The 24,644-nt window shown below is 33.5% G+C and overlaps 1 protein-coding gene and 1 long non-coding RNA gene across 2 annotated transcripts; both read left to right on the top strand.

The window, feature by feature from the left end:
* Positions 1-229: 229 nt before the first annotated feature.
* On the top strand, positions 230-18,957 carry LOC111418794 (eukaryotic translation initiation factor 2B subunit delta). Its single transcript, XM_023051463.2, has 4 exons — positions 230-482; positions 580-1,492; positions 18,280-18,638; positions 18,689-18,957. The coding sequence occupies exons 1-4, from the start codon at positions 446-448 to the stop codon at positions 18,898-18,900; spliced, it is 1,521 nt and encodes a 506-aa protein (XP_022907231.1). The 5' UTR covers positions 230-445; the 3' UTR covers positions 18,901-18,957.
* LOC139429951 (uncharacterized) lies at positions 8,141-9,816 on the top strand. The gene is made up of 2 exons (XR_011640556.1): positions 8,141-8,744; positions 9,318-9,816. It is a non-coding gene; the product is annotated as an uncharacterized lncRNA (long non-coding RNA).
* Positions 18,958-24,644: the final 5,687 nt, after the last annotated feature.

Here is a 24,644-nt window from a genome sequence, read left to right as displayed (position 1 = left end):
AGGCTGAAGTAAAAACATTCTCCAAGTATCTTTATGAACAAATAATTAGTTATAATAATAAAAATACATACATCAACGATTAAAAATAATTTATTAATTTAAATGATTGATTTATAAGGAATTTTGAAAGATTATTTTGGTTGAAGGTGACTGGATACTTTTGATATTCTTTAATAGATGGCGTTATATTAACAAAAACCAAATTTATTAATATCTATTAGAACAAATTCTTAATTTTCTCTCTCTCAATTAATTATTAGTTTTAAAACAATAATTACTACATATTTAGTGTTTTATCTACAACAATAAGTCAATAAAGAACAAATAGGAGTGCATGTGAATTTTCTTTGTCGGTTGACTTTTACATGCCCTGAAATTATTGCATCATTCGCTTTAAAAATTAATTAAAACATTTTAGAAGAAAAAAAATCATAAAGTGATTCAAATGGATGAAGCAAAATCGAAAAATCCTCAGATAAATCGTAAGTTACCCGAAGAAATTTTTTTGTAACGTAACATAACCTCACTTAATTTTGGATATAACCTCTAAAAATATGTTAAATGAATTTAATCTTGTAGCTGAAAAAAAGGTTGGAGCGGATGGTTTATCAAAAAAAGAACGAAGAGCATTAAAAGTTGCACAAAAAAATGTTAACGGTGATGTCATTAACGTTAACCAAGACACGAATAATATAAAAGTTAAAGTTACGGAAAATGAAACAGGTCCCAGTAAAGCCCAATTAAAAGCCGAGAGGCGAGCTTTACAAGAAAAACAACGACAATTAAAAGAAGAGGCTAAGAATGTTAAAAGTAATTTAAAGGAAACGCCAAAAAAGCCTCAAAATGAGACATCCGATAATAAAGAAAAAAACAAGTCTGACAAAGATATTACAAAAAAAGATATAATAAAAAAGGATATAAAAAAAGAATCAACTAAAAAACCAACTACAAAACAAATCGAATTAAATCAAATTAATACCGATTTAGATCAAGATCAAGTTTATCTTTTCAATCATCTCCGATTTAAAAGTTTTCTCGATGAGGAAAAATTAAAAAAAAATTGTTGCGTTGAAGATGGAGTTCACCCAACGTTTATTCGGTTGGGTGTAAAATATCGCGAAAAAATAATTTGTGGTTCAAATTCGCGCGGTTTAGGTTTTTTGGCCGCGTTAAAAGATTTAATTCGTGATTACGAGCCTTCAATGAATGTGGAATTTTGTCGAGGTCTCGAAAACGTATTAAAACTCCAATTGGATTATTTGCACAAATGTCGACCCGTGTCCGTTTCAATTACAAATGCTAATAGACATTTTAAAACTGTTTTAAATGAAATGCAAACGAACGATGTTTATTCCATTGACGAAAAGAAGGATTATTTAATAAAATTTATTGAAATGTATGTTAAAGATGAAATTGAAACTGCGGGACAGGCGATTAGTTTGACTACGCAAGAAAAAATATGTAATGGGGATGTTATTATTACGTATGGATGGTGAGTTATTAACGTTAATGTTTAGTAAGTTAAGGGGTTATATCTAGTCAGGAAGTTGAAATCTTAAAATCTGTTAGGTATTTTTATTTTATCAATTTTTTATCAATACACTGCACAAAAAAATTAAAGGAACACTTTTTAAGAAATCTGTAACTTTTTAAGTAATAGTTCTAGCCTTGTTTATAGATATGCATAGTTATCCAACCGGTCGAGTTGGGTTGCTCTAGCTCGTGCTGCCTCTAACGGCAAACGAGAAAAACATCATTTATGAATGAATTGAATAAAATTGGAAATCCAACTTGTAGTAGAAGTTGCATACTCAGAATAAAAGATTAATTGAATTTATGTGATTGAATACGAAATTGTTTAACATATAAAATATTTAATTACATTAAATATTACATCTAAATATTTAAAAAAATATCAGTTCTTTTTTTATAACAGAGAACCAAAAATTGCCTTGCTAATTAAATGGTGAGTTTTGATTTTTGTTCGTCCTATTGCAGACTTAATTCCAGACGTGGTAGCGCCGAGCGTTCCTCCACATATCAAACGAGTAGGTAGTATAAACAAAGTTTTTTTGCAACTACTCGAGTTTAGATAAACGATTTCACGTATACAAATTCGTTCTTTATTATTTCGTCGTTGAGAATTTTTTGGTTAAAATACAAATACGAAAATTAAGAAATATTAATTAGAATCAATTAAATAAATAAAAACGAAGTATGTATTTCCGATTTTATTAACAAGTGTTTCTAAATTGATGTGAAAGATTTCAAGGGATGATTTTTCAGTGAAAATTACGGGGTGTTTTTTATATAACTTTGTATTCAAAACCCCTTCTCCTCCAACTTATAACCCTAATAATAATTAAGGGAAAAATCTGCAACTTTGTTAATTGTTAATTTGGCATAACTTCACTTCTTTGACTAATAATAACCAACCTCTGAATTAATTCACTAGAGCCTGTATATTATTTTTATTTTTTTGTGATCAAACTAACAATTTTAGGAAAAAATGTCAAGAGACAAAAAAGTTCCGTATTGAATTCCACTATTTAAATTTTTAAAAAGTTTTTAAATAGAAAAATTTAGACGTATTAAAAAGTTCTAATGCAAACTATTATGGGATTGATTTTTTCAGCCTCTTGTAATAACATTTTCGGGTTTTTATTAACAACAGTTATCTGCCAAATTTCAATCTTCTAAATTCCTCCATAGTGGATTTATTAAATAAAAACAATTTTTTCTCCTAACTTTAGAATACTGTAACTCGGTGAGGAAGAGGTTTTGAACAAAAACTTATATGAAAGACTCTCCTTAATTTTTGCTGAAAAATCACTCCTTGAAATCTTTCGCATTAATTTAGACATGTATATTAACGAACTTTTTTAAGGTGACTTTATTGTGTTAACTGAACATAATGAAAATCATGAATACATAATAACAAAAAACATGACAAATCCTGCTAACTACTTATAATTGCAAATTAAAAATTACTTATGTTGTAAAATAGTAACTTTATTGCTTATTTTAATTATGCATGGAAAGGGACACGATTGCTGAAAAAACTAAAATGACTTTTGTTTATGGAGCAGGAATATTAATTATGCCCTAAATTTATTCGAACAAAGATTTCTAGACAGAAACATCCTATCTTGTGTAAGATCTTCAATACAGAAAAAGGCGCTACAAGAAATTCAATGTTTAAGCTGCTGTTTGTAATAATCCATATATTTCTTCTCGCGTAATTTCTTATGACTCTGCTGTACCCCACGCCGTGTACTTAGATTTTTACATTGCCATAAATTTCACCCGTACGCTCTTTGCATCACGTCTGTCAAGTTGGCACTACATCTTGCGATTTGAATAAAAAAAACTATGCATTAATTATATTATCGCTTAATTTGTTGTGTAATTTTGTTGTAATTTTTATGAATAATTTTTGAGGTATTGCATTTTTGAGGTAGTGCTAACTTGACAGTGGCAATCTATGGTAAAGAGTGGAGACAACAAAAAACTAATGACGTCATAAATAGTCGCTTAATTTGTTGTAATTTATCGTAAAGTTTACAAATTTGTCGCATCCTTTTTTATAAACAATATTTGAAATATTGCATTTCTTTCCTTCAAATTTATTTTAGTTGGTGGCAAAAAATTACAGCAAATTAAGCGACAATTTATGACGTCATTAGTTTTTTGTTATCTCCATTCTTTACCATATGTAGATTCCCACTGTCAAGTTAGCACTACCTCAAAAATGCAATATTTCAAGTATTGTTTATAAAAAAGGAAGCGACAAATTTGTAAACTTTACGACAAATTACAACTAATTAAACGACAATTAATGCAATTTTTTTTTTATTCAAATCGCAAGATGTAGTGCCAACTTGACAGACGTCTTTGTATCAAGAGCTTTAGGAAAATGATATCCAAAAGCCAATTTCATTTTGTTATTAGGTACAAGTATGCTTTATTGGTTACTAGAAAATTCTTATTGGTTACGTGAAATGAATTACTAACGACGTTGGGCAGTTAATATATTTTGTGGGATTATAGGTAACTTTTCAATTGGCCCTTCCTTCGAAAAACCATGCTTATCAAAAAATATGTAGCCTTTGAAAAGCATACTTAACAATTGAAAAATATTGATGGCGCTTCTAATATGCAATAAAAATCGTTCAGAATACTTTCCGCCTTTATACGATGAAAGTTTTATCTAAAACTTTTTTGATAAAATTGATGTTTTATGAGTTACTAGGTAGTCGCAATTTGAATGACTCGGTATATAAAATATAATCTTTAAAACAAACTTCTTAAGAAGATTCAACGCAGTTGGTTTCCTTTCATAAAACCTGTTCATACACCTACTTAAAAAAATTTGGCGTCTACAAATCGGTACCTACCGACGAATAGTCTCCAACAATTCGGTATTATTCTCGAAGGACACATTTCGATTTTTTTCTATACAAGAAATACTAAAATATATGCAACTTATTTTACGTTTTTCGTAGTAATACGTTAGGCCGCGTATAGTAAAATTTAAATTTTTATGAATGGCGACACATAAATTACCCTGCCATCTGGGTATCATGTGCACAAACTAACATCGGTTGAAAAACCATATATATCTATAAACAAGGGTTCTAGGCAAATCAAATTTGGTTTACTTCAAGCGCATATACAGCGTGTCTCAGCGAGACCGTTCGTTAGACGTTTATGGGGTTATGGCCAAAATAAAAATATGAAAATTCAGATTTAGGTATAATCAATATACTGGAAGTCGCCACCTACTTAATTTTTTTAAATGGAACACCCTATACAGGGTGTCTCACGTAACTGGTTCGTTAGAACTTTTTTAGGTTCCAGTATTAGTACAGTTTTGAAATTTTGGCAGTATGGGTTGTTCAGTCGGAACTTTCGATCTAAAATATTTTCAAGATGGCTACCACTTCCGGTCTACCGGAAGTAGACCATAACTTCGTTATTTTAAATGGAATGCTATAGTTTTTATTGCACCTTTTAATTATACGTAAAAAAATATGTTGACTTTCATAAAAGTTATTGGTACCTAGCGTTTTTCGTTTCCGAGTTATTTTGATTTTAAGGTTTTTTTGGCAAATTTCACCATGCTCTTTAAAACCCTATATCCCAGCCAATGTTCATTCAAAAAAGCTCTAAATTGGCACGATTACTCGTCAGATGCTCTCAAATAGATTGTCATATATTGTATCACAGTATCTTACACAGGCTGGTCAAAAATTGAATTACCATTTCTCCATATTCAATGGGGAGAAAGTCGAAAATTTTAAATGGAACGCCCCATATTTTATTAGCCTACACGAAAGGGAATTTAATTCTCTACAATTTATCTATAAACATTCCTATACTTATTTATTGTAGTTTCTCTCATATTCGTAAATTTATCAAAACATGCAGAAAATGCAGGAAACCGTTTGTATTTTTATTAGAAGGCCATGACATTTTGACAGTTTTTTGTTTAATTTATTTCTATTATTATTTGTACTATTAACTACAATTGATAATCTTTTAGTTTACTAGCTTTTACTTACCAAAAATAACAAACAGAAGATCAAATAAATGAAACAATTAAAACAAAAAGTTAATGACAAAAATTAGATTTGAATAAAAATATACATTTATAATATAAATTTGTTATTAAATTGGATTTGGAAATGCAATAAAATACGTTAAATTATTTATTTCGTTGTCTTCATCACTGGTGACCGGAAATGTGCGATTTCTTTTGGTCTCGATATATCCAGAACTAATAAATTCTTCATCAATTTTTTTGAAATTTTTCCTCGTGGTGGGCGTTAGATTTGTTAAGCATCTCTCATTAACTGTCAACACGTCTTGTCCGAAAGTTTATTACATTCGCCATCAATACAAAATAAATTTCAAATATCGGCGTTGGAATAATTTACCATGATGTTCAATAACTTACACCCGTCGTCAAATGTAACTAATGGCAACAATAATACAAACATGGACCAAAAACTGTCAACATTCCATAGCTTTCTAATAAAAAAACCTGCATTTCGTGCATGTTTTAATAAATTTCGCAATATGAGGCAAACTACAATAAATAGGTATGGGAATGTTTATAGGTAATTTGTAGAGAATTAAATTGTCTTCCTGATATTCTAAAAAAATATGGGGCGTTCCATTTAAAATTTTCAACTTTCTCGCCATTGAATATGGAGAAACAGTAATTCAATTTTTGACCATCCTGTATAAGATACTCCGATACAACAAATGACAATCTATTTGACAACATCTGAAGAGTAATTGTGGTAAAGTAGATCTTTTTTGAATGAACTTTGGCTGAGATATGGAGTTTTAAAGAGCATGTTGAAATTTACCAAAAAAAAAGTTTAAAACCAAAATAACTCGAAAACGAAAAACGCTAGGTAACAATAACTTTTATCAAAGTCAACCTATTTTTTTACGTACAATTAAACTGTGTAATAAAAACTATAGCATTCCATTTAAAATAGCGAAGTTATGGTCTACTTCCGGTAGACCGGATGTGGCGGCCATCTTGAAAATATTTTAGATCGAAAGTTCCAAATGAACAACCCATGCTACCAAAATTTAAAATCTCTCCGAATAGTGGAACCGGAAAAAGTTCTAACGAACCAGTTACGTGAGACATCGTGTATATTTTTAGATACACTGTTGGAAATAATTCACGAGCACACCCTATATAACCTGAACGCGTCAAGATAAATCCATAATATTTGCGGAGCATAAAGGTTTACTGTAGACTAGTTTATTCAGGGAGTTTCGAGTTGTTAAGTCGCGGCATTGTTGACTGAGCCGCCCTTCCAAGTGGAACATTCCGTCGCTATGGAGACCGAAGTGGATGGAAAATACCGGTCGTTTTTAGTGTGGTGTGAGGGACCACATTGTTATCGTACTCTGTGCGCAATTTATGGGCGATCGCGTTACTTAAGCGAGTTTGAGCGAGGAATGTTTGTGGGTATGCACATTGAGGGTGTATCGTTCTGTAAAATTGCGCATCGTCTCGAGCGGTCGTTATCGGCAGTGCAACGGGCATGGTGAGAATGGTCTGAGGTAGGACATAGGTACCTTCAGCCGCGGCCGGGACGGTCCTGCGCGTCCCTAGCACACGAGGATCGCGCTCTTGTGCTCAGCGCTTTAGCGTCGTGTGTGTCCTCCTCAAGGCAACTTGGAGCTGTTTGGGCATCGGCAGGGGAAGGCGCACTCACTACGCGAACTGTACGGCGGCGTTTGGTAGATAGTGGACTGCGCGCGCGTCGTGCGATACAGCGGATTCCAGTAACACCCGAGCACCTCAGCATACGTCACGAGTGGGTCGACACTAGGCATTAGTAGGTTGTCGAGTAGAGGGACATTTTGTTTTCCGACGAATCAAGAATCGAATTGATCACCGGTGATGCGCGAATTTTAGTTCGTCGGAGCCGTGGTGATCGTCTACTCGAGCAGTGTGTGCAAGAACGCCCTATCCACCAACAACCGAGCATTATGGTATGGGGTGCGATTACATATGGTGGACGTACACGTCTGCTGCGTGTATAGCAGACCATGACGGATCAACGATACGTAGATGAGGTGCTACGGTCCGTTGTGCTTCTCTACGTTCGGCGGCTCCCAGGTCTGCTATACATGCACGACAACGTACGACAACACATCGGGCGTGTTGTACAGACCTTTGTGGAAGAGCACCGTATACGAATGCTTCCATGGCTAGCTCCGTTTCCGCATTTGAATCCGATCGAACATGTTTGGGACAAGACTGGTCGGAGACTTCTACGTTATCCGGCTTCCTCGGCTAACGTTGAGGAGCTATGGAGGCGAGTTGAGGTGGCATGGTTGGCCACCTCAACTGATGTCGTGTTGCGATTGTACGCGAAGCTCACGGGGGATACTCTCGCTATTGATGTTTCTCCTCCCAGCAGAGTTGTGCCGCTCTCCATGTGAGAGTAAGTTACACTACTTTAGTACTACTTCCATACCAAATTTTATTGCGCTAGACACATGCATTCAGATTATACAGGGTGTGCTCGTGAATTATTTCCAACAGTGTATTTGGATTTGTCTATTTTCAAGGTTTATGAATAACTTTACGTTTTCCAATTTGATTCGGCCGATCTCTATCCAATTTTTTATCGTATCTCAAAAAAATTTAAAACGATTTTTTAGATAATACTGTAGGTACACTTCTGGAGGCATAGATTTTCTTCTCACAAAGCGGCGTACGTAAATTCGCAGTGGTATTGGAGATACAGAAAAGCTTAGGTGCTACGTATCGGAAGTTCTTGAACTAAACTGTTTCACAAACTGGCGTAACTCAACATACGTCAGCTTGTGAAAATATTTTCAAAAAAAAAATACTTAAGGCTTACTGACGTATCTAAACTATGCTGAACTTGCATAGTACAAGTCATTTCATACACATGCGCATGAATGTGAAGTCTGGCAATGTGTACTTATTCTCGGTGGGGTGAGTTTATCCAAAATGGATGTCTTAGTTTTGTGGAAAGACGACTCAAAAAATGTTGTTGCATCGAAAGAATTGATGTTTCGTGGTTGCCTTAAAAAAGGAAGTAAAGTAAAAATGTTTTACAACAAGAAGTGGTATAGTGGCAAAGTGATTGATACAGAATACGTTGACGCGAGTGATGCTTTAACTCAGTTAGAATCCAGGGAAGTTAGTGAAGACGTACTTTTAGCTCGAATTATCTGTAAGTTAAAATGTTATGGTGGGTTTAGGATGTCAAACTTAACGACTGTAGCCGTAACCTTAGCCGTAGCCGTAGCAGTATGAAAAGTTAAACCAATGTGTTTCAATAGCACCGTTTAAGGAACCACTTAAGGCTACGACCGATGTAGCCGTAACACCTAAAGTTGACCAACTTTTAACTTCTTACGTTTAGGACAAAATTTGAGCATGCGCACTAATGCGAAGGGTCAATGTTAAACATGGCTACGTACAGCTGTTTTGTGTTTACATGTTGACATCACGGGTTGGTGTTTCAGTACTCGTTGCAAATACTGAAACACGTTGCAAGTGGTGAACAGAGTATTCACCACACACTTTTACTTTTAAACGTTCCGTACTTTTCTCGTTATTTTATTGACTACATATTTAAATTTTAAAATCTTAAAGTTTCTTCCTAAACGGGTTAGCTGTAAGCGTTAAGTTCCTTAGTGTTAAGGTTACAACTACTGCTACGGTTATGGTTACATTTGATATCCTAAACCAGCCATTACCCACCATGGAGAAAATTAAACTAAGAATGTGCCCGGTATTTTAGTGCAAAACAAAGTGGATCCTCAGTCGGTGGTACCAGCACAGCAGGAATTAGAGAAGCAGTAACATCGAGAGCATAGACCAACAGAACAAGAACCAAAAGATCAAGAATCGGCAGCACAGGAACAAGCACAACAAACATCAGAGGAGTGGGAACGAGCACAGCAAAAACCGACAGAAGAGGAATCTGATGGTTGCATTCAATTTGGTGACGGCTACGATTCAGATGCGGATCCAGCTTATTCTCCAGAATGTCGTTTCCAGGCGAAAGACTGGAAAGAAGAGGTATTTACTTCTTGTTTTCGTTGTCTGACATTACTGTGTCATGCCGATTTCATGACAAATCCCAATTGTGACAGTCACATAAAAAGAACAAAAAAAAGTGAAATGGAAAAGATTACTAAACTTGATCATAACCCGGAGCAACATGCAGTAGAGAGGGTTGAAAGAGAAGGACAGGTCCCAAAGACAGTACGTTTTAATAAACAAAAAATGCGAAGACTTTAAGAAATTTAGGTAAGGAGTACTCAACGGTGAAAGAAGGGAAACTTGTACCTTGTAGAATGAAACCAAGATAGAAAAAAGACTGTTAAACATTATTTCCTGATAAACCAAACTCGTGTTCTTGTCTGCAAGAAGTTTTTTTTTAATACTTTTGATATTTCAGAACGGACAGTGAGAACAGCCTTAGAGAAAGTAGACGAGGTTGGAATTGTTGAAATAGATAAAAGAGGTGGACGGAAATCTGAAAGCGTTATTGCAAGGGATCAACTGATTCGTTCTGATGTTTTGCGACACATTGACATGTTACCTAAAATGGAGTACCACTACTGTAGAAGCAGCTCTACTAGGAATTATTTACATCCAGAACTCTCTATTTCGAAAATGTACTATCTGTACTTGCAGTCTGTGTCTGAAGGTAATCCTAAAGCAAGCTTTTCTACTTGTCAAAGGGTCTTTAAAACTCAGAATTTATCATTTCATACTCCAAAGAAAAATCAATGTTCACTTTGTTTGACGTACAAAACCGGTGAAGCTAGTGTGAAAACTAAATTAGAAGACAAATTTCAAAGGCACAAGTTCATCAAGCTTATGACTTGCGAGGGGTGAAACACGCCTCATTGTTTTCTGCAGTGGTCAAAACAAGAACACTATAATGGCTGCTATGCTGTTACATACTATTCGACACTCTATGAATATTGAAGAAAACATCTTTGAGATTTTTTGAATTCTTCCATGGGCAAAACGAATGAGATTGTGCTCACAGCGCAATTTCCAATGCGATAAAGCATGCTGGATATCTTTTTGTACCCTCACAACTTATTCCCGTATTTAAACTAGCACGCAGGCACAATCCCTACGACGTTTTTGCTCTACAGTACAAAGACTTCTTAAATTTCAAAGAGTTATCTAAGGAACTTCGAATTTTGAACATAAAAACTACAGATTCTGGAGAAACCATCAAATGGACGGACGTTATGGGAATTAAAGTTTCGAAACATCACCCACATGAGCTGTTTTTAAAAATTTTAAAATTTTCGGGTTTACAATCAATGTGGTCTGGCGATATTCATTTAATTTTTTTTTAATTCCCATTAAAACAGTTTCTGAGACAGCAGTTTCGTTTTGTAAGAATGTTTATTTATTTCTTTTTTGTTCTGTACTTTTAACAAAATGAGTTTTATTTCTGATTGGTATGTTTTGTACTAATGATTTTAGAAAAAATAAAGTGTCTGTCAGTAGATAGCATTCTTTTTTATATACAAAGACAGTGTTTATGTTATAATAAATAGACGTATCTACTGATTTCTAAAAAATATTCACACAAACGGTCGTATCTAGTTTTTTTATCAAAAACTAACAACTGAGTCACGTTTTGCAGTATATTCAGTCACAGGCTACACATATAATTGTAAATTACACTGCTATAGCAGTCTTGAAAAATATATACCTCACAGTAATACACAATGCAACTTCAAAGATTGTCTATAACTTTAAACTGCTCTCTTGAAAATTGGTAAAATTGAGATACGTCAGTTTGTGATATTAATGAAGATTTGTTCAAAAGATCAAAAAACACTCAAGTTTTGGAATATCAATTTAAGATTCAGAACATGATTAAGCAACATGATGGAGTATGTTTTGGTGCCGAGAACGGCTGTGCAGATCGTTTGGTCACTTTACTATGACACGTTAACTTTTCGAAATTTGGAAGTTCCATAACTTCATCTCTTTAAATGGCACTCTCCATATTTTATTACTTAGTCGTCTTCGGCGTTTTATTTTACATCTTTAATGCCCCATATATATGTCCTATACCTAACATTAATAGTTTGTGATATACAGGTGATTCACATAAGAACCGACACAGAACAGGGACATGTAGAGAACGATAAATTAAGACAATTTAACACAACTTATCTCTATACTAAGGTGTACTCCTGAGGAGTTATAGGCCTTTAAAGTTGGGTCTTAAATTTTTAAAACATTGAATATCTTCGTAATACATTAAGTTAGAAAAACCAAATTTGGTATACGTTATGAGTGTACCGAGGGTATTAATTGGTAGCAAGTTGAGACCAATTGAGGCATTTGAAAGGGTTGATTACGGGTGATGGTCCCCTAAATTTTGACAGATTTTTTTAACCTTTTGGTGGATTTAACACATTATTACCTGATTTCATGTGGAATTTAGTTCTAAAACTTTTTCTACTCTTATTATTTTTTAAAAAACATTGCCGTTTTCATAAAAACTCAAATAACTAAAGACACGAATTTCGTTAATGCTACTTAAAATTATCGAAAATTCAGTAGTCGGCTGTGAAATTGTACGTCAAACTTGACAAATAGGTTATAAAATCTTGTCATCAAATAACTTTATAACCTATTTGTCAAGTTTGACGTACAATTTCATAGCCGACTACTGAATTTTCGCTTATTTTAAGCAACATTACGAAATACGTGGGTTTAGTTATTTAAGTTTTCTATGAAAACGACAAAGTTTTTTAAAAAATAATAAGAGTAAGAAAAGTTTTAGAATTAAATTCCACATGAAATGAAGTAGTAATGTATTAAATCCGCCAAAAGATTAAAAAAATCTGTCTAAATTTAGGGTACCATCACCTTTAATCAACCCTTTGAAATGCTTCAATTGAATTCAATTTGCTACCAATTAATACCCTTGGTACACTCATAACGTATACCAAATTTGGTTTTTCTAGCTTAATGTATTACGAAGATATTGAACTTTTTAAAAATTTAAGAGCCAACTTTGAAACTCCTCAGGTGTACAACTTAGTATAGAGGTAAGTTACGTTAAATCATCTTAATTTATTGTCCTTTACATGTCCCTGTTCTGTGTCGGTTCTTATGTGAATCACCCTGTATATAGGGTTTTTTAAAAAATTCACATATACAGGGTGTTCCGGTGACTCGGGGCATAAAATTAACCTCATATACTAGAGCAAAAATGATGACGATTCATGAAAAAAAATTATTATAAAAGTCTTCAAATGGTCAAGATATAGGCCATCAAAGTTCAGAAGTTTTAACACATTTTTCTAAATATTTTCAATACCATTTATGGTAGAGCGTTGAAATTTGGTACAGGGTAAACAAATATCAAGCAAAATCATTGAACCAATTTTGACTTTGATCGGGCGGCGGCAACCATGCTATACAGGCTGCCCTTAAAATTTGTTTGCTCAGAACTTTTTTGTTCGCTCGTAACCCTACATTTATTTTTGTACTTTTTAATAGAAAATTTATTTTAGAAACTATTATCACTCTTTGAAAATTTTGATAACATTGACCGTTTTCGAGTTATACGCGAAAATATTAAGCTTCGATTTCAATGGTAACACTAAAAAACAAAAATCTTCGAAAAAGTCAAGGTTGGCCATGGCAATTAAAAAAACAAATTGAGCTGTCAACTTGCTTATGTCGACAAATGATAGCTTTTTGTTAGTTAAGTTTTTATTAATTTTAAGTGTTCAAAATGGAGAGTTACACATTTAGTGAACAAACTGACATGATTTTGACATTAGGGGAATGTCATGGAAACGCCGTATCAGCCACTAACCGTTATTGGGAGAAATTTCCGAATCGCAGAGCGCCCAATCGAAAAACATTTTTAAGGACTGAAACCCGTTTAAGGGAAAATGGGACGTTTAAGCCGAAATTTAGTAAGTAACAGTAACGTAAGATCAGTCCGAACACCCGAACTAGAAGAAGATATTCTAGACTACGTAGAAGAAAATACTACAGCTAGTACTTTGGATATGGCGAGGCACTTTTTAACTTCAAAAACAACTGTCTGGAGTGTTCTTCACTAGCAACAACTTTATCCTTTTCATTGTTACAAAGTTCAGGAAGTTCGACTGGCTGATTACCCACTGCGACTGCAATATTGCCAAATAATGCAGCACAAAATCCAAATTGATGATCAGTTTTAAGAAAAAGTGCTTTTTACAGATGAATCCACTTTTTCTAAAGATGGAATCTTCAATTTGAGAAATTTACATAGTTGGGCGGACGAAAATCCAAGATTTAAGAAAACTTGGAAATCACAATGGAGATTTTCTCTTAACGTTTGGGCTGGCATTATGGGCGATGTAATTATTGGACCCGTTTTCTTGCCATCAAGGCTGGATGGACATACATACAGGCGACATTTAGAAGAATTAGATGATTTTTTAGATGACGGTCCTTTAAACACAAGGCAAGCAATGTGGTATATGCATAATGGTGCTCCTGCGCATAGCACACAAGCTGTCCAAGAATTTCTGAGGGAACGTTTTCCGGGACGGTGGATTGGACTAGGAGTAGGTGCACCGATAAGTTGGCCCCCCGATCGCCGGATCTTACACCTGTAGATTTTTATTTATGGGGACGCGTTAAATCGCTAATTTACTGCGTTTAAATCAGTTGATCGAAAACGAGTTGATCAACTGGGGTTGCGAATTGTTGATTCATTTGATCAACTTCAAACTGAGATCGATGTTCTCCGCAGAGTACGCTTTAATTTAAGACGGCGATATCAGGCGTCCATCTGCTTTAGTATTTTTTTGTTCTTTTTTATTTATTACTATTTGTTTATAATTTTATTGTTATTGTTAATATTTTTGTTAGAATTTTTGTTATGTTCTTGTTTGTTGTAACCGGAAATTAAATTTATTGTTTTGGAAATTACATTTTTTTATTCAACTAAAATAAATTAACACTGGATTTAAGTAAGTCTGCACTTAGAAATGTATGCAAATAATGGTTATTAGCTCAGTTCGTTTTTGAATTGTCATCGCCAACTCAGATCTTACGGAATATGTTTCCTTTTTTTGTTTGTTACGATTGAATGTTATCAAAATTTTCAAAGAGTGATAATAGTTTCTAAAAAAATTTTCTATTAAAAAATACAAAAATAAATACAGGGTTACGAGCGAACAAAAAAGTTCTGAGCAAACAAATTTTAGGGACACCTGTATAGCATGGTTGCCGCCGCCCGATCAAAATTGGTTCAATGATTTTGCTTGATATTTTTTTACCCTGTACCAAATTTCAACGCTCTACCAAAAATGGTATTGAAAATATTTAGAAAAATGTGTTAAAATTTCTGAACTTTGATGGCCCATATCTTAGCCATTTGAAGATTTTTATAATAATTTTTTTCACGAATCGTCATCATTTTTACTCTAGTATATGAGGTTAATTTTATGCCCCGAGTCACCGGAACACCTGTATAATCGATATTAACCTAGTGTGCAATAGAAAACAAATGTTTAATGACTTATGTATTGACAAACGTCAAAGTCTGATTTACGTTGTTTGATGCTTGTGAGTCTAAAACCAGTTAAAATGGGTATTAATAACGTAAATAATGTTTATACAAATGAAGAAATCCGTAATTTCTTTTTATGCATGGAAAGTGCGACAAAGTTCTTAGTAGAAGTTGCAGAATGTTTAATGAAAACTATCCACCTTTACCTCCGATGACGAAAGGTAAATTTAGAAGCTAATTGTTTGCATTTTGGACGAATTAATCACGCGTTAAACTGACCAAAAAATGTAGTAGATAATGCAGCGGAAGACATGGCTGATTTCGAGCCCAGTTCCAACGCCTCAATTCGAGCTGCCAAAGAAGATCTGGGAATCATACTACGAACTTTGTCGCGCTTTTCATGTATAAAAAATAAATTAAGAATTTCTTGATTTGTGTAAATATTATTATTGTTATTGTTACCGATTTTAGATTTCTTTTTAGTACTAATATTAAGGGACCTAACAGATAATTATTAGCTCACATGCATCAAATGACGTAAACAAGTGAGACTTTGATAAGAACTCATTAAGAAGGCGTATTTTCCATGGCACACTAGGTTAAATATCGATGTGATATTTGTGCATTTTTCAAAAAACCCTAATTATCTCCCAAACTATTAATGTTAGGTATAGGACGTACTCCTGGTAGTTCCAAATTTCGAAAATTTAACGTGCCACAGTTGAGCGACCAAACAATCTAGAGAACCGTTCTTGGTACCAAAACATACTCCATCATGTTGCTTAAAAATGTTCAGATTCCTAAATTGGATATCCCAAAAATGAGTGTTCTCTGATTTTTTGAACAAATGTCTGCTAGAGCAGATTTTTCTAGAAAAATTTGAATAACTCGAGAACGGCCGAATCAAATTGTAAAAAGTAAAGTTATTCATAAACCGCAAAAACATTTGCATTTAAAGAAATAAAGTAGGTGGCGACTTCCGGTATAACCGGAAATGTAATAAAGCTAAAAAACCTTAATTAAAACTGAAGGTTGCTATATAAGCCGCTAATTCTACAACTTTGGCGCCACTAGGAATAATTTTTGGGCTGATTTTCCAAACAAGTTGATTATAACTTTCGTTATTATTTTGTGTAATCCACCGAGATATCGTTGCAATAATTCGTCCATACTCAAATCATCATAAATTGGTATGATAGCCTTTAGAACATCAGCCGGTAATGCGTAATAATCGTGTAAAAAGTCTTATTTTGTTTTTATCTTGTAGGTAGCAGGACAATATTGATGTTGCGGATTTTCGTTGGTCGAGCTGCAATGCATTCTTTTTTATTAACAATTCCGTCATCATAAGGAGCTGAATTTAAAATACCGTTATATGTTTTTGCATCACCATCTCCGATGTAATTAGCGTATCTTATACCGTGCAGTTTTGCAGCGCTTGAACATTTCAACAACGACGTCCACTTCCATTTTTCAAGAAAAACCTTCATGGTTTGCTGTGCAATTGGGTCCGTGTGTTTCTTGCCATTCTTCATACTCGGCAGTCCCTTTCTTTTTTTCCCAAACTTCGCATATTTTACAATACGTACTTTTAATAGCGATATCAAGTACTTTACCGGTATAATATCCTATAATTGAAGCAACGGAATATAATGAAGTAAATCCTCGTTTTTTTCACGTTCCGTCCCCGGAAACTGTTAATATTTGTCTTCTTGGAAGTCTCTTGAATCTCTTCATTAACGGCTTTTGTAAAGAGTTTGTCACGCACTAACAAAACAGAAGTGTGTATATTATTTACAAGAAGATCATAAATGCTCTGATACAAAAAAATTGACATGTCCATGAGGCCACAAAATTTTTCACAACCTTTCAATCCTAAACCAAGTACTCATTGTAAATATAAAGCGTCTGTTTATTTCGTATGAATGTCCAATAAAAGAGCACGATAGTTTCAAATTTTATATCATTGTTACAAGTTTTGCACTTTATAAATGTAGCAATTGTGGAAAATACAGTGATAAAATTTAAAATTCTGAACTCCATTGAGTTATCTTGCGGCACAACGATTTCTTCCTGCTTTCCCAATTTTTTCTTAGACCTACTAAAATTGCTCTCACCTCTCTCCGACATTTTAGGTTTGAAATATTGCTTCCTTTCTTTCGGTCTAGATTTCTAATACTTCTTAGAGCTTCTTTTATCTCTCGTAACTTTTGAACGTGAATCCATGATATCGAAAACTAGCGAACGTAATCAGACGTTTCTACAGCATTTAGGAAATATTCTAAAGATGTTATACTAAAAGGAAATGAAAAAATCCAAAAGTCGATATTTTTGAACCTGCTGACTAGGTATAATCCCTTAAACGTTTGGAAAAGAACGGAATAATTCAAAAATCATCCATGTGGCTTAAAAATCGACTATTTTTTTTTAATCAATGTGAAATTACCCAAAGAGTACGTTAAAAATAAAAAGGAAGTGCGGAAAAGTGTAGAACTTACCGAAAAATCACATTAAAGTTTCGATGTGACGTCACGGTTTGTGGTTGGGTTAAACCCGATACTTTCTAGTTCTAGGTCTAGTGTTAGCTGTAGTTTTGCACTAGCGCTATCAATAGAACTAACACAAAACCTAGAAGTAGGGTCAATCATTCGGGTTTAGTCTCACGTCCTAGTTCTAAGTCTTGTGTTAGTTCTAGTGGCAGTGGTAGGTGGCGGTAGTTAGCGTAAGATATTATGTTGTATCTAGTGTTAGTTCTAGTTTTAGTTCAATAAAAATGTATTGAACTTGTGTTAGTTCTAGTGGTAGTGCTAGTGTAAAACTAGAACTAACACTAGACCGAGAACTAGAAACATTCGGGTTAACCGCATGTCTTTCAAGACGGCTAAACCCAAATGATTCTAGTTCTGGATCTTGTTTTAGTTCTAGTGATAGTGTTAGTGTAAAACTAGAACTAACACTAGACCTAGAACTTAAAAATATCGGGTTGTTTAACCCAACCACAAAACGTGACGTCACGTCGAAACTTTAAAGTGATTTTTCCGTAAGTATTACACTATTCCGCACTTTTTTTTATTTGTAACGGCTTACTTGAGTAATTTCCCGTCGATTAAAATAAAATATCGATTTTTAAGCGACAAGATGATTCTTGAATTGTACCAAAAGAATTAATTTGTTTTTAAATGTGAATTTTTAGTTCTTCATTAATTCGAACAATTTTATGTGATGCTCATGATGCCGGGAAGCGATTTCACGTGATAGTTTTGGATGCAAAACCTTTGCTGGAAGGTCGCGAAATGTTGCGACGTTTAGTGTGTCATGGTATTGATTGCACTTACGAGTTAATTCATATTGTTAGTCATATAATGCGTAGAGCTACGAAAGTGCTTTTTGGAGCGCACGCTCTTTTGGCGAATGGGGCGGTATTTTCTCGGGCTGGAACTTCGCAAGTGGCGTTAGTTGCGCATAAATTTCGTATACCGATTTTGGTTTGTTGCGAAACTTATAAATTTTCTGAGAAAGTTCAAATGGATTGTTTTGTATACAATGAAATAGGTAAATTCATTTTAATGGAATTATTAGGTACTTAATTATTTTTTATGTAGATGATCCGAATAAAGTGATAAATACAGAATGTCCAAACGATGATAATCAGTGCGTTTTGAAAAATTGGAAACAAAAAAAGTTTTTGAAACCGCTCACATTGGTTTATGATATAACTCCGCCGGAATTTGTGACTGGAGTGGTAACTGAATTAGGTTATTTACCAAGTACAAGTGTTCCTGTTGTTTTGAGGAAGAAAAAGATAATTACTTAAAATGATTTGTATTATAACTTTTCACTTTTCTTAATAAATATTTGTAAATAAACGGCATTTCTGACTAAAAATTATTAGAAATAATAACTAATTTGTTAGCTATTAATTCTAAACTAATTTGTTCCTTGCCTTTGTGTGAATCCATAAGTACATATTTATTTTGAATTGTTTGCTTCTTTCGCTTCATGATCGTCATGCCTTCAACATAAAATGTATTTAAAATGAACCCATTATTTACCTTACCCATTCCTATACAGGCTCCTGTATAGCCTCGACCTGTCTGCGGAGTGCTCAGCGTCTCCAACTCATCACTCCTAGCCTCCACGTCGCACAGTGGGGCGAAGCACCGTTTTGCTGGCGAAAACCATTTCGTAAATACTTTTGATTTTTTTGTGTATACTAACTTTGACAGGTAGGTATTCTATTCATTTTATACAAGAAATGTCAGTACCTTCGCTAGTTTTGTTGCTAGATTTTCTTTTGTATAAGACCGCTATAGTAAGGGATTTGATATTACGTCTCTATTGGTGTGGAAGTGATATATGAATTTGAATATTATACTCTAAAATTGGTATTGTTTTGTGAATTCTAAAATAGGTTATTAATAAGTTTATAAACATTGCTTGTTACAAAAATTATCAATTTTATCGACGTTGCTTGTTTTCCATCTATTGTTATTTAGCTACACCTCAAAAAAAAACATTGTTGAAAAACATTTAGGTTTACGTATAAATACGAGTGTAAGTAACGTGACAGTTAGTAGTAATACTTCTATTCAGTTGCTAAATACTGCAAAATGTCCTAGTTTGTTATAAAAATCAAAGAATTATGCCTCGAGTTTATTGAACATGGTAAACACATTTCTTCTGCTCGTAATTTTAATTTTAATTTCTCTGAAGAGATTGTGTTGTACAAAATATTCTGCTCCCGTCTTTCAAAATTAAATGGTCTGCATCTCATATAATGAAAGAACGTTTTTAAGCAAAATTCTGAATTGTTAGATAAAGATTTCGTTGTGAACGTAAAAGAGGAAAATTTATCATCTACGTCTGCAGTAATCTCAGAAAAGGCCGTCCGTGTAAAACATTTGATGATTCCAGTCAAAGGACAAAGAGAAGAAATTCCACTCGCTTGGTGCAGACGGAAGGTTTGGACCAATTGGGTCTTGCATTTTTGCAAGGAGTACAAGCAGACGGCCAAATTAGGAACGCAAATATTATTAAAAGTATTAAAAATTTATCAACGTAACAGCGACATTTGATTTATCGTGTATTATTCCAAAATGAAGATATCGAAAGTCCATTGTAAGAAAATTCGTTGACTCTGATGGTAGATATAGGACTATCTAGATAATATATTATGATTATTATATCACACCACCAAGAGACTTTTTACAACACAATCAGAGGAAATGTTAAAATATCTTACGGTAACTGATCTCATATTAATGTGTAAGTGGTGATGTGATGGGTCTTCTGGACAAAGCCAATATAAACAGATTCTGCCAGGTGAAACATATCAAATAACTGATTCTGATTTGTTTATTTCATCATTAATCCCTCTGTGTATGACCGACAAAACATCCACAACAACATTATGGGATAACCCAACTCCTTCTTCGAGTCGATTCTGTAGATCCATATCTATAAAGTTTGCAAAAGAAACTGCGAAGAGAAGGAGATGTCTAGAATTATATAGAATCCCAAGTTGATAAGTTAACGCCAGCACTTATAATGGTATGTGTAGATGAGCAATTTAGTGTAAACTACCAATTGTTTTTTACAATGATCGATGGAGCAGCACATTAACAGATACTCCTTCTACATCTACTTGTATGGTATGCCTTGCCAAACCAACGGAAATCAATAATCTGTAGAAGGTAACAGCAAGACCATCTCGGGTAGATACATAGAAATTTGATCTCTCATCTTTACACGTTTGGATCAGATTTATGGAGTTGATTCTTCATATCTCGTATCAATTTTAAGATAAAATTGAAAAGGAGACTAAAAAAAATAAGTACAAGACCGATTTAGAGATGAAGTAGGTATAATTGTTAATAAGCCTCGTCAAGGTACTGGAAACTCCAACGATGGTAATACTGCTAGAAGATTCTTTTCTAATCCTTCTTGCACAGCAGATATTACAGGAGTAGATGAGGATTTAATTAAAAAGTTTTCCATAATTTTTCAAACATTAATCAGCGGAGGAGCCATAGATACCAAAATGTTTGGGAAATACGCATATAAAACAGCAAAACTTTTTGTAGAGCTATATACAGGCTGCCCATTATGTATGGAATATAGTATATATCTTGTATTACGGCGAAATTTTAATGTAGAATCAAATAAAGAAATAGAAATGGAACCAGCGTTGAATTTAGAAGAATTTTGTTTTGGAGATGATGACGTAGAAAACTTGTTTCAAGTTTCAAAAATACATCCGAGTTGAGATGGACAGTCGAGTTTTGCAAGTGTGCTGAATTGATAGTGATATCTTAGTTGATTTATTGAAATATAATTTTTGTGGAAATAAAACTTTGGAAAATACACAATTTGTGGATTTCATCAACTGATTCAATAATTTTGGAACGCCTTCGGGGAGTTAAACACTTAAAAATTTCGATTCTACACGTTTTAAAGCCACCCAACAACTTAGGCGTAAGGAACAAGTTTTTTTTTGAGTTTACCGCTGATTAAATCATTCATTATAGTTTTTACTTAGTTCCGACCTTTCCTGGAACACATTCTTTGGTCATCCAAATACATATACAGGGTGTTCATTTCAAAACTTTCCACCTCAATTTCTGTAAATCCGGAAGTTTAAAAAGAAAATCGCTGAAATAGGTAAAGAATAAAACCAAGGGGGACAACTTTTTATGCAAAAATTGACTCACTCACTTCAACCCCCGCCGCCAGAAACCAACCCCTTAAAAATCTTAAATGGAAAGGGGTGTCGAGTGATACCTCATTTTAAAGGTCTTTTAAGGTACTACATGTTGGTATTTATTTTTTTTAAATTGATCGATTCGTTTTCGAAATTTCCCGCTTTAATTAATATTAAAAACTTTAATCATCTTCTTAAAAGCAAGAATAAGTAATCTTTTATTATTAATTTATAAAATTAAATTACAATATTCGTTTTTACAACGACCATTAACACAACGACTTTATTATTTCGGAGCAATCCGAAATCTTTGATATTTAGGTTATTTTGACAATGATATACCTACGTTGGCTAGCTTGCCTGGCGTCTGTCAGAGATATTTAGAAAAAACGATTTCTGTTTCATTTTTCTTTTCTTTTAGGTTTATTTGGTTATTACTTAAACAACTTTTAACTGCTTGAAACGTTCTATTTTATTTTCAGTTATTTAATTATGTTCAAAAACTTTTTGCAGAGAAAATCAACTTAAGGACTTGAGGACATGGAACTCTTTCACAAATGTGATAGAGATTTTAAAATGAATTGTTTAATTACCAAACAGATCTTTTCCAATTTTTTTATTTATATTTTATTATTAAAAAAAAATTTTGGTTTTCTATCTGATTTGCTTCCGGTCGGCTCTTTCTTTTTCTTGGTTATGCGCCGTCTTCTTCATCATAATAAACTAACATTAATAAACATAATAAACATCGGCATCGTAAACTTTGATCTTGTTTCTGTACTATGTTTTACATTTCGGTTTTTATTTTTTGTGCTTTATTTTATTAGCTAATTTTGTCTCTATTGACAAATTACAGCTATTCCTGGGATATTATTTGTTTCATACTCGTATAGTAGGTTTTACTTTACTTACTTAAGTTCTGCACAAATCACGTGTTTTTCTTGATTTTGGTATAAATCCTTGATCTTCATGATTTCGCACACAAAATTATTAACTAACAACAATTATTACTACTAACTAACATTATTTTAACTAAATTATTTTTATTAATCTTCTCAAAAGATTAAGAATTTACTTGCCGAAATCAGTTTTTATTGTCTTTGTTAATGATATGTCCTTTAACGTATTTATTTTTAGTGTAACTCAAGTAATTTTTTTAGTATATACGACAAAGGTAACATAAACCCTGAATTATTTTGCACATTTGCGTTTACTTCTGGCGAATTTTTTTCGTTTGGGGGTGGGAAAACCGTCTTTAGGAAATGAAATGCAACAAGATCTGGCCACGCTATCATATAGAGGGTAATTTTATGTACATTTAGCAGTAGTCAAAGACGCGGAGCATATTTGTGTTTACTTGTAGCGAATTTTTTTCGTTTGAGACTAGGAAAACCGTCTTTAGGAAATGAGTGCAACAAAATCTAGCCACGCTATCTTATAGAGGTTAATTTTAGATATAATTAGCAGTAGTCAGATACGCGGAGCACATTCGCGTTTACTTGTGGCGAATTTTTTTCTTTAGGGCGTGGCTAAAAGCGTCCTTAGAAAATGACTACAAGAAAATCTGGGCACGCTATCTCATAGGAAGTAATTATAGGTATATTTTACAGTCATCAGATCCGCGGAATACAATCTCGTTGACACGTGAGGATTTTTTTTCTTGGGGGTGGCTAAAAGCGTCTTTAGGAAATGTCCGCAACAAAATCTAACAACTCTATTTCATAAGGGGTAGTTTTAGATACACTTTACAGTAGTCAGATTCGCGGAGCACATTCTCATTTACATGGGGTTATACTTTTTATTTTACTTAAAAATGATCGTGTAAAACCGACTTTAGCATATACTCGGATGTCTTCGGTAAAATGGGTTGCTATGTTTGGCGTGCTGTTTTCACACCGGTACAAAAGTTGTTTAATATTTTATTTGTCATAATAAGACAGCATTCAATTGTTTTTATTTCAGAAAATAAATGAGCAACGAATAACACTTGAAGTTTTTTAAATGGCAATGTACCCTTTCGTTAGGCTCATTTGATAGAGATTTCTTTTCTCTTTACGATGACGTAAAATTTTAGTACCCTTATATCAGAAAATTTTTGAAAAAATGTAAAAATTAATCTAGATATCCGAGAATTATTGGAGATGTACACTAATTTTTCGTTTATTTGTTTTATTTTGTACGTAAATTTAATTTACGGTAATAATTTGAGATCTCGGGTATCTCTAGATTCATGTTATTGACTTATTTTTATTAATAAACAATTTTAACATTTTTTTCAAAAATTTTCTAATGTAAGGGTACAAAAATTTTACGCCATCGTAAAGAGAAAAGTAATCTCTATCAAATGAGCCTAACGAAAGAATACATTGCTCATTTGTTTTCTGAATTAAAAATAATTGAATGCAGTCTTATTATGGCATATAAAATATTAAACAACTTTTCTATAAAATGTTTTTTTATAAAGTTGATACTTATCAAGATATATGCCATATTCCATACATAATGGGCACCCTGTATGTTGTATATGATACTACATGCTTGCTTCAGTACACAAAATACTTATTCACGGTGAAAGCATCAATACAATATGCTGTATTACCAATCGAACAACATTCAGAAGATGCATGTAGAAGTTATTAAAGTTATTGAGTTTTGGCCAGCAAAACAGTCAGCGTTATTATTATTATTATTATTGCTGCCGGGCTGAGGAGAGCGGCCCCTCTCGTTACCGCGACCTATAAGATCTATTGTAACTTTAGCCCTCTAGAGGTTTAGGGCAAATGTAGGTCCTTAATGAACCTTAGTATTGTCCTGAGGTCTTGAACCTTTATGTCGGTAGGTAACAGGGGAATTTTACC

The sequence above is a fragment of the Onthophagus taurus genome, chromosome 6, assembly GCF_036711975.1.
Source record: "Onthophagus taurus isolate NC chromosome 6, IU_Otau_3.0, whole genome shotgun sequence".
Taxonomy (NCBI): Eukaryota; Metazoa; Arthropoda; class Insecta; order Coleoptera; family Scarabaeidae; genus Onthophagus; species Onthophagus taurus.
This window is presented reverse-complemented; position numbering and strand designations above follow the sequence as displayed.

Coding starts and splice junctions, on each gene's coding strand:
- LOC111418794 (XM_023051463.2), top strand. CDS start 446: ATGGATGAAGCAAAATCGAAAAATCCTCAGATAAATC. Junction 483..579: donor GAAAAATCCTCAGATAAATC/GTAAGTTACCCG, acceptor TTAATCTTGTAG/CTGAAAAAAAGGTTGGAGCG. Junction 18,639..18,688: donor TTTTGTATACAATGAAATAG/GTAAATTCATTT, acceptor TTTTTTATGTAG/ATGATCCGAATAAAGTGATA.